General features: G+C 36.8%; 1 protein-coding gene across 5 annotated transcripts in view; it reads right to left on the bottom strand.

Annotated features, from left to right (window-relative positions):
• Positions 1 to 10,363: 10,363 nt before the first annotated feature.
• CLEC7A (C-type lectin domain containing 7A) overlaps positions 10,364 to 15,086 on the bottom strand; it is a 14,417-nt gene continuing 9,694 nt past the window's right edge. For 4 of the 5 annotated variants that reach the window (XM_031026778.2, XM_081821196.1, XM_006732118.3 and 1 more), the window contains one exon: positions 10,707 to 11,777. In XM_031026778.2, the coding sequence (XP_030882638.1) occupies positions 11,642 to 11,777 (136 nt within the window). In that variant the 3' untranslated portion in view covers positions 10,707 to 11,641. Of the gene's footprint in view, positions 11,778 to 15,086 lie in introns of all 5 variants that reach the window. The other variant, XM_081821197.1, reaches the window with a different exon arrangement.

Genomic DNA, 15,086 nt, shown 5'->3' on the forward strand with positions numbered 1-15,086 from the left:
CTCTGAAGGTCAACTTCGTCAGGCAGGGGGGAAATAGCATGTGTTTTCTATGTGGGCGGTCTCTTTCTGAACAATTATTGAAGGGTTGCCCTTCTCGGATCTCTTTTGTTCATTTATTTGTAATTCCTGTGTAAGTACAGTATAAAAAAGGCAAGACCCTATAATCACACAGAGATTCCTTCAGGCTCTGTGGAGCAATAATCAGGCAGAGGAATACATATCACCTAGTCTCTTCTATACCAGGCACTCACTGAGTCGCTTAGATGAGGTTTAACTTCTGAAAAGAGATCATAGGACCAGCCTCTTCTTTTCTCCAAGGGCATAGTATAAAGCATCATATACATGGAATGTCAGCACAGAGTCTTTTTGAGAATATCTATTGATTCTACTTTTGCATTTTACAAAAAAGAAGATCGAAGCCCAGTTAGATGAAGTGGTTGTTTTAAAGTCACATAGCTGCTTAGTGACAGTATTAGCTTCAAAAGTGTTCTCCTGTTGGATTTCTCCAGGAACAAAGGAGCTGTCAGGTGCCATTTCCCTCCCCTGCCCTTCAGCATAAACAACAACCGCCTGCAGAAACCAGTGTGGTGCCTAATTTGCTAACACACACCCCCCTAACCCCTAACATCCCGCCCCACCCACACTGCTTCAGAAGATCCGCCCTTTCTAGTTATGTTCACCTCAGTCTCGGCACTGTAGGTGCCCTCCCCTAGAAGACCAGCACAAGCTTGGCCAACACCCAGTCTCCTGCCCCCACACACCTCGCAGGACCTTGGGCCAGCTTTGGTAGTGACAGTGGTAGGACTGAGTACCACAGGAGACCAACTGTTAACACTGTGTGCCCTGCCCATGCATTCTTTACAGATCTGCCCTAGTCAAGGCAGTGGTGGTGGCCGGTCTCACTTTGCAAGCAGACCAGTATGCACCCTGTTAAAACTGTGGACCATGCTCTGGCCAGTGCGAGAGGCAGTGGCATGTCTGCTCCAATACACTCTTGGGCAGAACAATTCAAACTGGAGCCACAAGGCTGGCAGTGTGCAAGCAGCCCCAACAGGGGCCAGCATCACTCCAAAGTGACACCTGCCCTGGAGTAAGAGGAGATAAGCACATACACTAATCAGAGCGCTGCCCCAGCCGTGGGCTGGGGGCAGACGGTGGGTTTGATTGTAGGCCCCGCTGACCAATGAAAACTACTCAAGGAAAGTGCCTCCCAGTTTGCTGCTACTGCATCTCTAACAAATGTTTGGTCTGACTCAACTCAAGCCCAGGGTGGTCCCAGACGGTCCACTAACACCACAGGGACCAAACACTGCCCACAACAGGGAAAGAGAGCTAGATGACTGGACTGAAGGAAAAGCAGTCAAGACTCAAAAGCAAGGCCCACACAACACACATAGGAGACACCTCTGAAGCACCAGGCCATACTTTCAAGAGCAGGAGATGTAGCTGACTTCCCTAACACACTGAAACAGACACAGAGAGTTAGACAAAAGGAGAAGACAGAGGACTATGTTCCAAATGAAAGAATAAGACAAAACCACAACAAGAAACCTAAGCAAAATAGATATAAGTAATATGCCTTAGAGAATTTAAAGTAATGATCATAACTTTACTCATAGGACTTGAGAAAAGAGTGGAGGACATCAGTGAGACCCTTAACAAAGAGTTAAAAAAGAAATAATCAGAGATGAAGAACATAATAAATGAAATTAAAAGTACACTAGATGGAATAAATAGCAGGCTAGAGGAGCAGAAAAACAAATTAGCAACCTGGAGGACTGAATAATGGAAAGTAATCGAGCTGAGCAGATGAGAGAGAAAAAAAATATGCAAAATGAGAATAGACTTAAGGAACTCAGCAACTCCACCAAGTATAATAACATTCACATTATAGGGAGCCCAGAAGAAGAAGAAGAGAGAAAAGGGGACAGAAAATTTATTGAAGACATAATAGCTGAAAACTTCCTAAACCTGTGGAAGGAAACAGATATCCAGATCCAGGAGACAAAGAGAACCTCCAACAAAATCAACCCGAGGTGGTCCAAGATACATAGTAATTAAAATGGTAAAAAGTAGTGGAAAAGAGAGACTTTTAAGAGCAGAAAGAGAAAAGAAGACACTTACCTAAAAGGGAAACCCCATGAGACTATCAGTGGAATTTGCATCAAAAACTTTGCAGGCCAGAAGAGAGTGACATGATACATTCAAAGTGCTGAAAGGGAAAAAAAAAATTCTGCAGCCAATAATCTTCTATCCAACAAGGCTATTTATTCAGAATAGAAGGAGAGGGATATCTGGATGGCTCAGTTGGTTAAGTGTCTGCCTTCGGTTCAGGTCATGATCCCAGGGCTCTGGGATCAAGTCCTGCATAGAGCTCCTTGCTCAGCAGGAAGCCTGCTTCTCCTCTGCCTGCCACCCCCCTGCTTGTGATCGCTCTCTCTCTCTGACAAATAAATAAATAAAATCCTTACAGAAAAAAAAAGGAATAGAAGGAGAGATAGAGTTTCCCAGACAAGCAAAAGCTAAAGGAGTTCATGACTACTAAACCAGCCCTACAGGAAATGTTGACATGGACTCTTTGAGTGGAAAGGAAAGACCGTAAGTAAGAGCAAGAAAAGTAGGAAGCACAGAGGCAGTAAAAATAAGTATGTCTGTAAAATGCAGTCAAGGACTCACGAAATAAAAAGACATAAGGTATGATATTATATACCTAAAATATGAAAAGGAGATGAGTAAAGAATGGGTTCAAACTTAAATGACCATCAACTTAATATAGACTGCTCTATACAGAAGATGTTATATACAAACCTAATGGTAACCACAAATCAAAAACCCGTAACAGATAAGCAAAAATAAAGAGAAAGGAATCTGAGTATATCACTAAAGAAAATGAGCAAACTGTGTGAGAAGAGAGCAAGAGAATTAAAAATTAGAGAAGAACTACAAAACAACCACAAAACAAGTAACAAAATGGCAATAAATACATATTTATCAATAATTACTTTGAATGTAAATGGACTAAATGCCCCAATCAAGAGACATAAGGTGATGGAATGAATAAAAAACAAGACCTATCTATATGTTGCCTATAAGAGATTCATTTCAGATGTAAAGACAGCATGTAGATTAAAAGTGCAGGGATGGAGAAACATTGATCATGGAAATGGATGTCTAAAGAAAGCTAGCAATACTTATATCAGACAAAATGCTTTAAAACAGAGACTGTAACAAGAGACAAAGAAGGACATTATATAATCATTAAAGGGACAATCCAACAAGAAGATAAAACAATTGTGAATATTTATACATCCAACATGGGAGCACCTAAATACATAAAACAGTTAATAAGAAACATAAAGGAACTAGTTGATAGAAATACAATAATAGTAGGGGACTTTAAGACCCCACTTACATCAATGGACAGATGATCTAAACAGAAAATCAACAAGAAAACATTGGCTTTGAATGACACTCTGGACCAGATGGATTTAACATACATGTTCAAAATATTTCATCTTAAAACAGCAGAATACACATTCTTTACAAGTGCATATAGAACATTCTCCAGAATAGATCACATATTAGACCACAAAACAGTCTCAGGAAATTCAAAGAGATCAAAGTCATACCGTGCATCTTTTCTGATCAAAATGCAATGAAGCTAGAAATCAACCACAAGAAAAAAAAATACGCAAAGTCCACAAATACATGGAGATTAAATAACATGCTACTAAATAATGAATGGGTCAACCTAGCAAAAAGAAATAAAAAATTACATGGAGAGAAACAAAATGAAAACACAGCAGTCCAAAATCTTTGGGATGCAGCAAAAGTGGTTTGAAGAGGGAAGTTTATAGCAATGCAGGCCTACCACAAGAAACAAGAATAACCTCAAATAAACAACCTAACATAAACTTATACCTAAAGGAGCTAGAGAAAGAAGAACAAACAAAACCCCAAACCAGTAGAAAGAAGGAAATAGTAAATATTAGAGCAGAAATAAATGATATAGAAATTAAACAAAACAAAAAATACAAAAAACCCAATAGAATGGATCAAATGAAACCAGGAGCTCGTTCTTTGAAAAATCAACAAAATTGATAAACCTCTAGCCAGACTCACAAAAAAAAAAAAAAAAAAAGGAAAGAGAGGTCTAAAATAAACAAAATCAGAAATGAAAGAGGAGAAATAACCAACACCACAGAAATACAAAGGATTATAAGAGAACATTATGATAAATTATATGCCAACAAATTTGACAACTTAGAAGAAATGGATAAATTCCTAGAAACATACAACCTTCCAAAAATGAAACAGTAAGAAATAGAAAATTTGAACTGACCAATTACTAGCAATAAAATTAAATCAGTAATTAAAAAAAAAACACCCAACAAACAAAAGTTCAGGACCACATGGCTTCACAGGTGAATTTTACTGAACATTTAAAGAATAGCTAATACCTATTCTTCTCAAACTTTTCCTAAAAATAGAAGAGGAAGGAAAACTCCCAAATTCATTCTATGAGCCCAACATTACCCTGATACCAAAACCAGATAAAGACACCACTAAAAAAGAGAACTACAGGTCAGTATCTCTGATGAACATAGATACAAAAATCCACAACAAAATATTAGCAAACCAAATCCAGCAATACATTAGAAAAAAAAAAAAAAGTCATTCACCATGGGGGCGACTGGGTGGCTCAGTCGTTAAGCATCTGCCTTCGGCTCAGGTTATGATCCCAGGGTCCTGGGATCGAGCCCCATATCGGGCTCCCTGCTCCGCGGGAAACCTGCTTCTCCTTCTTCCACTCCCCCTGCTTGTGTTCCCTCTCTCACTGTGTCTCTCTCTGTCAAATAAATAAATAAATAAAATCTTTAAAAAAAAAAAAGTCATTCACCATGATAAAATGGGATTTATTCCTGGGATGCAAGGGTGGTTCAATATTTGCAAATTAATCAGCATGATACATCACATTAATAAGAGAAAGAATAAAAAGCATATGATTATTTTGATAGATGTATAAAAAACACTTGTCAAAGTACAGCATCCATTCATGATAAAAACCCTCAACAAGGGCACCTGGGTGTCTCAGTCAGTTAAGCTTAGTTTTCAGCTCAGGTCATGATCTCATGGGTCATGGGATTGAGCCCTGCATCCGGCTCCATGCTTAGTGGGGAGTCTGCTTGAAAGATTCCCTCTCTCCACTCTCTATCTCTCTCCCTCTCTCTCTCTCAAAATGAATAAATAAATCTTAAAAAAAAAAAAAAAAACCCTCAACAAAATGGGTTTAGAGGAAACATACCTCAACATAAAAAAGGCCTTATATGAAAAACCCATAGCGAACATCGTACTCAATGGTGAAACACAGAACTTTTCTCCTAAGGTCAGAAACAAGACAAGGATGTTCACTTTTATTACTTTTATTCAACATAGTACTGGAAGTTCTAGCCACAGCAATCAAACATAAAAAAATAAAAGGCATCCAAATTGGTGAGGAAGAAGTAAAACTCACTATTTAGAGATGACATGATATTTTATATAGAAAACCCTAAAGACTCCACCAACAAACTACTAGAACTGAAAAATGAATTCAATAGTTGCAGGATACAAAATCAACATACAGAGATCTGTTGCATTTCTATACATTAAATGAAGTAGCAGAAAGATAAATTTAAAAAAAACACTCCCATTTACAATTGCACCAAAATAATAAAACACCTAGGAATAAACTTAACCAAAGGGGTGAAAGACCTGTGCTCTGAAAACTATAAAACACTGATGAAAACAATTGAAGACAACAAAAATAAATGGAAAAACATTCCATGCTCATGCATTGGAAGAATAAATATTGTTAAAATGTCTACTGCCCAAAGCAACCTACAGATTTAATACAGTCCCTATCAAAATGCCAACAGCATTTTTCACAGAACTAGAACAAACAATCCTAAAATTTGTATGGAACTACAAAAGACACCAAATAGCCAATGCAATCTTGAAAAAGAACAACAAAACTGAGGTATCAAAATCCCAGACTTCAAGTTATACTATAAAACTGTGATCAAAACAGTATGGTACTGACACAAAAATAGACACATGGATCAATAGATTAGCATAGAAAGTCCAGAAATAAACCGATAATTCTATGGTCAATTAATCTTTGACAAACGAGACAAGAATACACAATGGGAAAAAGTCTCTTCAACAAACAGTGTTGGGAAAACTGGACAGCAACAAGCAAAAGAATGAAACTAGACCACTTTCTTATACCATACGCAAAAATAAACTAAAAATGGACTAAGGACCTAAATGTGAAACCTGAAACTATAAAAATCCTAGAAGAGATCATAGGCAGTAATTTCTCTGACATTGGCCATAACAACGTCTTTCTAAATATGTCTCTTGAGAAAGGGGAAACAAAAACAAAAATAAACTACTGGGACTATATCAAAATAACAGGCTTCTGCACTGAAAAGGAAACAACAAATAAAACTAGAAGATAACCTACTGAATGGGAGAAGATATTTGCAAATGACATATCTAACAAAAGGTTAGTATCCAAAATATAGAAAGAAATTATACAACTCAACAACAAAAAACCAAAAATTCCAATTAAAAATTGGGCAGAAGACATGAACAGACATTTCTCCAAAGAAGACATTCAGATGGCCAACAGACACATTAAAAGATGCTCAGTAACACTCATCATCAGGGAAATGGAAATCAAAAACACAGTGAGATAACACCTCACACCTGTCAGAATGGCTAAAATCAAAAACTCAAGAAACAACAAGTTTTGGCAAGGATGTGGAGAAAAAGGAAACTTCTTACACTGTTGGTGGGAATGCAATCAGTGCAGCCACTCTGGAAGACGGTATGGAGGTTCCTCAAAAAATTAAAAAGTAGAACTACCATATGATCCAGTAATTGCACTACTAGGTATTTACCTAAAGAATACAAAACACTAATTCAAAGGGTTACATGCACCCCTATGTTTATTGCAGCTTTATTTATAATAGCCAAACTATGGAAGCAGCCCAAGTGCCCACTGATAGATGAATGGATAAAGAAGAGGTGGTGTGTGTATATATATATATACACACACATATATATATTCCTATATATATATAGGAATATTATTCAGCCATTAAAAAAGAATGAAATCTTACTAGTTGCAATGACATGGATAGAGCTAGACAATGTAATGCTAAGTGAAATAAACCAGAGAAAGACAAATACCATATGATTTTGTTCATATGTGGAATTTAAGGGAAAAAATAATGAACAAAGGAAAAAAGAGACAAACCAGAAACAGACTCTTTTTTTTTTTTTTTTATTTGATAGAGAAATAGCGAGAGCAGGAACACAAGCAGGGGGAATGGGAGAGGGAGAAGCAGGCTTCCCGCGGAGCAGAGAACCCGATGTGGGGCTCGATCCCAGGACTCTGGGATCATGACCTGAGCTGAAGGCAGACGCTTAATGACTGAGCCACCCAGGTGCCCACCAGAAACAGACTCTTAACTACAGAGAACAAACAGTTACCAGAGGGAAGGTGTGTAGGGGGATGGGTGATAGGTGAAGGGGATTAAGAGTACACTTATCTGATGAGCACTGAGTAATATATGGACATGTACCTGAAACTAATGTAACAGTGTATGTTAACTACACTGAATTTCTTTAAAACGTAGTCTTCCTGTTGTCAATTCAATGATCTTTCTTCTTACGTTATATGAACTCAATTTAACATTTTTCTAACACTTTCGGTAGACCATGATCATGAACAATTACACAATTAATTGTAAGTCAAGACTTTTAGAATTATTGCTAACTACATGTAACTTTATATGTGACTCCAGGAAACCAGGTAATAATTTTTACCTAAATTTCCTAAGCTCAGAAGGAAATGAAAAAACTGTTTTAGATAATGTCCAAAAATCTTTCTTGAATTAATAAAATACAACTGTATTATTTTACCAATACCTTTCTATGTTTTGGTTATTAGCTTAGCTAAATCAAGCATACAAAATATAAAGAAATGGAGAAGATGCTTGGGTGGGGACAGGCAGGCCCTATGAGGGGTGGATTAGGAAACATATACTGTAGATTTATTATGTCTCAAACTATGTATTGTTCATCAGGTTATTCTAAATAAAACAAACCTAAAGGGACCTTTCTCTTGCAGCATGCCTTGTAAAAAGCAGTAAATAAAAAATTATTTGGTTATTTGCATTGCATTGATGTATTAGAAAATGTTACAGGAGATAAGGCAGTAAAAAAACTTGAAGGAAGAGGTAAGTGAAACACATAGAAGAAAGGAGCAGGAAGATCAATAGAAACTGCAAGAGCTGGGGCCTGAAAGAATACATTTAGAAGGTGCTAATGATTATGATTCACATGAAAAGCAGTTAAAACTATTCTCCAAACTTCATTGATTCAAGTAGATCCTAGATACTTTTCACCAAACAACCTGTACTAACATTTTTCCTACTTGTCCTTAAATACTTATTTTTTCAACAACGACAAAAATATTTTTTGAACATCTGCTTTGTTTCAGGTGCTATTCTCAGATTCTAGGATGCATTCAGTGTAAAACAAAACTTTCTGTCCTTTAGAGCCTATATTTTATGGAGGAAGGCAGGTAACATAAAAGAAAGTAAGTAAATAATAGAGTATATTAGACTATAATAAGACTTATGAAAATATATGGAAGGTAAGGGAGATTAAGAATATACAAAAAGGAGGGGCACCTGGGTGGCTCAGTCAGCTGGGTGACTGACTCTTGATTTAGGCTCGGGTCATGATCTCAGGGTTGTAAGACTGAGCCCTGTGTTGGGCTCCACACTGTGGCAAGTCTGCTTGAGATTTTTTCTCCCTCTGCCCCCACCCTCTCTCTCTCTAAAATAAATAAATAAATAAATCTTAAAAATAAAAAAAAAGAATATACAAAAAGGAGGGTTGGTAATTTTAAATACGGCAGTCGGAGTCAGCCTCCTTAAGAAAATGATGTATGTGCAGAGATTTTATAAGAAGTGCAAGAGTAGGTCCTGAAATATCTAGGGTAAGAATCATTCAGGTAAAGAGAACAGAAAGCTCAAATGCCCTGAGGTGGAAGCATGCCAGTTATTACGAAACAAGAGAGAAACCAGTGTCCTAAATGGAATGAGTGAAGAGGAGAAAAGTAGATTAGGTCAAAGGAGTAAAGTGGCCCACTGACAATTGAAAAGGTCTTTTCTTTTTCATTTTTATTTATTTATATTTAGTTTTACTCTGAGGTACATGGGAAGTCTAGGAGATTTTGAGTAGAGGGCTGACATGATTTGTTTTAAATTTAAAAGAATCACTCTGCTATGTTTGAAAAAGTAGCTTAGAAGGACAAAGGCGGACACTGGGAGATTACTTTGAAAATTACCACAATAACTCAGGCCAGAGAAGTTGGTGGCCCTCGAGTAGGTAAGTGTTTCCTCTAGCATGATCATTACTCATCTTGAATTTACCCTTTAGATAGAAGTTCAGGGGCGCCTGGGTAGCTCAGTTGGTTGAGCGGCTGCCTTCGGCTCAGGTCATTGTCCCAGGGTTCTGGGATCGAGCCCCCTGTTGGGCTCCCTGCTTGGCTGGAAGCCTGCTTCTCCCTCTCCCACTCCCCCTGCTTGTGTTCCCTCTCTCGCTCTCTCTCTCTCTCTGTCAATCAAATAAATAAATAAAATCTTAAAAAAAAAAAAAGTTCAGCTAGTAGCTATTTTCCCTTTTCTGTCTCTTGGAAAAATGGATGTTTCCTGTTCATTCCCACGTACATGCCCATGTAAACTGTGGTATAAACATGTATTAACCAGTCAGGTATAGTATGCTTGGACAACCTAGAGTATCTTACTTTGTACCATGATTTTGTTATAGTCACACTTTTATCTTTAAATCATAAATATTTAAACAATAAATATTGTCTGCTCTAAGTACATTCTGCATCCAGAATTATTTTTTTATTATTATGACTTCTCAAATCATCCACTCCATTCTCAGGACCCAGGAGGAATTGATCAAACCAAAAACAAAATTAAAAGACATGGTACTCTTCAAAATCTCACCTTGTGCCTTAATTTAAGTCTCAAATTATCTTTGCCCTTTCCACATGTCTTTTCATATAGTGACAATTCAAGTTTGTATATTAAAAGCCATTAAGAGACTTCACCAAAAATTTCTATATCTTCTTCTTTTCAATCTTTAAATACTTAAGATCCCAAATTTATTGTTCAACATAAAACTACTACTATACTACCTCTTCCTAAGAGCCAAGTTCACCATCATTTTCTTATGGGGAGAGGGCATATTGTGATAATATTTACTACACACAGGATTTGGAGGCCAAAGGTTCTTTGATTATCATTTTTTTTTATTACAGTGAAATTCACATAACATAAAATTAATCATTTTAAAGTGAAAAATCCAGTGAACTTGATGCAGTTTTCTGTTCACATGGTAATAACAATGGAAATAAAAACACCACCAAGGGGAAAATTTAAGAGAAAATAAGAAAGAGACAGATCATCATATAAGGAAACATGTTCCAATAATACCTTTTAATTATAATTATTGAAAAATTGCTAAAAACTGCAAAAAGGTAATCATAAAAAATAGTAAGACATGTTTTGCCTTTCAGAATGTTAATACCTCAGTGATAAGATTTTTTTTTTTCAGATTTTATTTATTTAGAGAGAGAGAGCATACACAAGCAGGGGGAGGGGCAGAGGGAGAAGGAGAGAGAGAATCCCAAGCAGACTCCACGCTCAGCGTGGAGCCTGACACGGGGCTCAATCTCAGGATCCTGAGATCACCACCCCAGCTGAAATCAAGAGTTGGATGTTCAACCAACTGAGCCACCCAGGCCCCTGGATTGTTGTTTTGGTTTTTTTTTTTTCTTTTTCTACATTCATTACCAGATCTTTTTTGATTGATAATATTTACAATGGAGAACACTTTCTTATAAGAGCAGTTACCATACTATTTCACATTATACAAGATCCTATTAGTCAGAGATGTGGCAGACATATTCTCTGGGCTATTTAACTGAGGGAAAAAAAAGAGATGGAGTTGCTGCTTTTTCATGATGTTTTTTGATCATAACCATATTGATGAACAAAATAATAAAATAGCTCTGATTGTAGTGAAGATTTTTTTTTCCTCATTTTGCTATTCAGAAATACATTTTGCCTTCCACCTGTGTCTGATACACTATTAGACATGGAGGAACATATCATGGAAACACATCATGTGTACTCCAGGGGCATTTTTTAAGGACAAAAAGCAACTTTAATAGACCCAGAAATAAAGATCTTCTTGAAACACCAAAGATTTATGGCTAATTCCATGTTAATATTAGGTCAGTCAGTGGTAGAATGAAAATTTAAGTTTAGCTGACTTGATTCCATTTCTAGGGCTCTATTAACTAGAACCTAATACTGGCCTGTCATTTCAGTTGGTAAGTTCAGAATCATAGCTTCTCCATTCTCATCTAAGATTAAAGTTGGCTGAGCTCTCTTGATCTTTTCAGCAGTTATTTTGACCTCAAATATCTCTCTTTTCTGTTTTGTTTTCTGCCCTTCTTAATATTTTACATACTTCTGTCTGCTCTTCCACCCTGACACCCCCATCATTTTATTGACAACTTCTTCTCACAAATACTGTATGAAGGCACACTACAAAGTTGGTCATAAATTATTGACAGGTGAATCCACACACAACTCTGAGATGAGTTTTCTTGGGTTTCTGTGCTTCTGATTTGAAACCTGTTAAAATATAATGAGGCAATTAAAACAAATGTAAGAAATACTGTCTACTATCTACACAATGCTGAAATAAATTAGCAAGGATATGGGTAAGGATATTGGTGAAAAGAGTTCCTAAATGGTTACGTTATTGGGAAAGGAAACTTGAATTTAGATTGCATTAGTTCTCAAATGGTAACGGAAGAGTGTTCATTATTAAGGCATAAAAACGACTCAAAAATTTTTTAAGAAAAATATTATTAGTCACATAAAACTAAATAAAGCTCCTGACAGATAAGAAAAATCATATAGTATTCTATAGACAGTTCTTTATTTATCTTTCAACCTCTTACCTAGAAGTATATTTATCAAATAAAGCAACAGACTAGTGAAACCAAGCAGAAGAGTTATTGAGAAGTATCTAGAACTAAGTGAAGAATCATAGGTGCACCTGGGTGGCTCAGTCAGTTAAGCATCTGCCTTTATCAGAGGTCATGATCCCAGGGTCCTGGGATTGAGTCCCACATCAGGCTCCCTGTTCAGTGGGGAGTCTGCTTCTCCCTCTACCCCTCCCCCCTGCTTGTGATCGCTCTCTCTCATGCACTCTCTCTCTCTCAAATAATAAATAAAATCTTAAAAAAATAAATGAAGAATCATAGATATCAAGGCCATTTAAAGGCAGGGAAAACAGCATTATATATTTTAATGCATTCTGAAGACAAAATTATATTACAATACAGTGATAGACAATTATGATAATTATCATGGGTAAGTGGGAGTACAGCTCTGTTCTATTTGCTCTTCAGTCTCCTGAAGGAGCAGTGTTAATTAGTCGAGCTTAAAAGGCAACACTGAGTTTCACTGTAAAGGCTGTGGACTGGTACTCTTCATCTTGTGTATCTAGCTCTTCTTGGACCTGGGGCTGGAGGATTGAGACAATTCTTTTGTAGAAATGACTAGGCTAAAAGCATGAAACAACTTTGATTCAGGCCTCAGGGAGAATTCTGACTGGTGTTCTCCAAAAGTTTTCCTTGACATCCAAGAGTTTTTTTTGGGCATGGACAGAGCTACATTAAGTTACTGCCACCCAGGAAACCAAGGCATAGTAACATATCAAAGTGATAATTTGGGCCCACTCTTGTGATTTTTAGAAAGAGTCCACTAGTCATATGTTTAAATAGCAAAAGAAAACTCAAGACAAACAAGTGCTATAAAAAAAGTAGGACATATATTTTGTCAAGATTGTTAACAAATTCACTGTGCTTAGGCTGGTGGAAGTGAAATAGTTAAGTGGTGTTAAAATCAAAATGTGATCATACTCAGCAGTTTGTATTATTTACACCCAAATAATGCCTACCAGAAGCAAATTAAAAGCCACTCTGTAAATTTCAAATTAATTATACAACATTTAAGATACAATGTTGAGCACACTATCAAAAATAATCAGGCATGGGGTGCCTGGGTGGTTCAGTAGTTAAGCGTCTGCCTTTGGCTCAGGTCATGATCCCAGGGTCCTGGGATCGAGCCCCACATTGGGCTCCTTGCTCAGCGGGGAGTCTGCTTCTCCCTCTCCCATTCCCCCTGCTTATGTTCCTTCTCTTGCTGTGTCTCTCTGTCAAATAAATAAATAAAATCTTAAAAAAAATCAGGCATAAAAATCAAATAATCCAATTAAAAAATGGGAAGAAGACATGAACAGATATTTCTCCAAAGAAGACATTCAGATGGCCAACAGACACATGAAAAGATGCTCAATAACACTCATCATCAGGGAAATGCAAATCAAAGCCACAGTGAGATATCACCTCACACCTGTCAGAATGGCCAAAATCAAAAACTCAGGAAACAAGTGTTGAAGATGTGGAGAAAAAGGAACCTTCTTACACTGTTGGTAGGAATGCAACTGGTGCAGCCACTGTGGAAAATGGTATGGAGTTCCTCAAAAAATTAAAACTAGAATTACCCTAGGATCCAGGAATCACACTACTGGGTACTTACCTAAAGAATATGAAAGCACTAATTCAAAGGGATACATGCACCTCTATGTTTATAGCAGTTTTACTTACAGTAGCCAAATTATGGAAGCAGCCTAAGTGGCCAAGGATAGATGAATGGATAAAGAAGAGGGGCTACACACACACACACACACACACACACACACACACTGGAATATTATTCAGCCATAAAAAAGAATGAAATCTTGCCATTTGCAATGACATGGATAGAGATAGAGAGTATAATGCTAAGTGAAATAAGCCAGTCAGAGAAAGACAAATACCATATGATTTCACTCATATGTGAAATTTAAGGGAAAAAAACAAATGAACAAAGGAAAAAAGAGACAAACCAAAAAACAGACTCTTAATTATAGAACACAAACAGGTTACTAGAGAGAAAGTGGGTTGTGAAATGGGTGAAATAGGTGATGAGGATTAAAGAGTATACTTTATCATGAGAAGCATTGAGTATTGCATAGAATTGATGAATCACAATATTGAACACCTAAAACTAATATAACACTATATGTTAATTATACTGGAAGTAAAATTTTAAAATAACAAAATAATCAGACATATAAGAAAAATCAACATGAATGAAAAATAGGAGAAAAACATAATAGAAACAGACATACATGAGTATAAGACGTTGGAATTAACAAATACAAATGTTAAAGCAACTACATTCTAGGAGTTAAAAGATAAACTTGAGAATGTTGGAAGAAAGCTAGGAATTATAAATAGTGACAGAGTAGATTTGACAAAGAACCAAGCTGAAGTTATAGAACTGAAAAATTCACTAAACAAAATTAAAAACTTAATGGAGGCTTTTAACACCAGATTAACCACAGATGAGAAAAAAAAATTGAGAAATGAAAGATATATGAGAAGTAAATATATAAAGAAAAAAGGATGAAGGATTAAGCAAACAAGACATACAGAATGTTGTAAATGGGTCTATAATGTATATAACTGGAATCCCAGAAGAAGGGAAGAAAGATAGGGTGGAAGCAACATTTGAAGCAAGTTGGCTGAGAATTTTCCAAAGCTGAAAAAAGGCACCAGGTTTAAAACATATATTACCTTCAAACAGCTGACCTTTCCAAAACAATAATAAAAAATAGGAAAACAGGGGCGGAGCAAGATGGCAGAGGAGTAGGAGACCTGGACTTCGTCTCCTCTCAGGAATTCAGCTGGATAGGGATCAAACCATTCTGAACACCTACAAACTCAACAGGAGATCGAAGAAAAGAATAGCAACAACTCTCTCATCAGAAAAGCGACCACTTTCTGGAAGGTAGGACGTGCGGAGAAGTGAATCCGAGGCGATATT

The sequence above is a fragment of the Leptonychotes weddellii genome, chromosome 5 (assembly GCF_054177405.1).
Source record: "Leptonychotes weddellii isolate Sample4059 chromosome 5, ASM5417740v2, whole genome shotgun sequence".
NCBI lineage: Eukaryota > Metazoa > Chordata > Mammalia > Carnivora > Phocidae > Leptonychotes > Leptonychotes weddellii.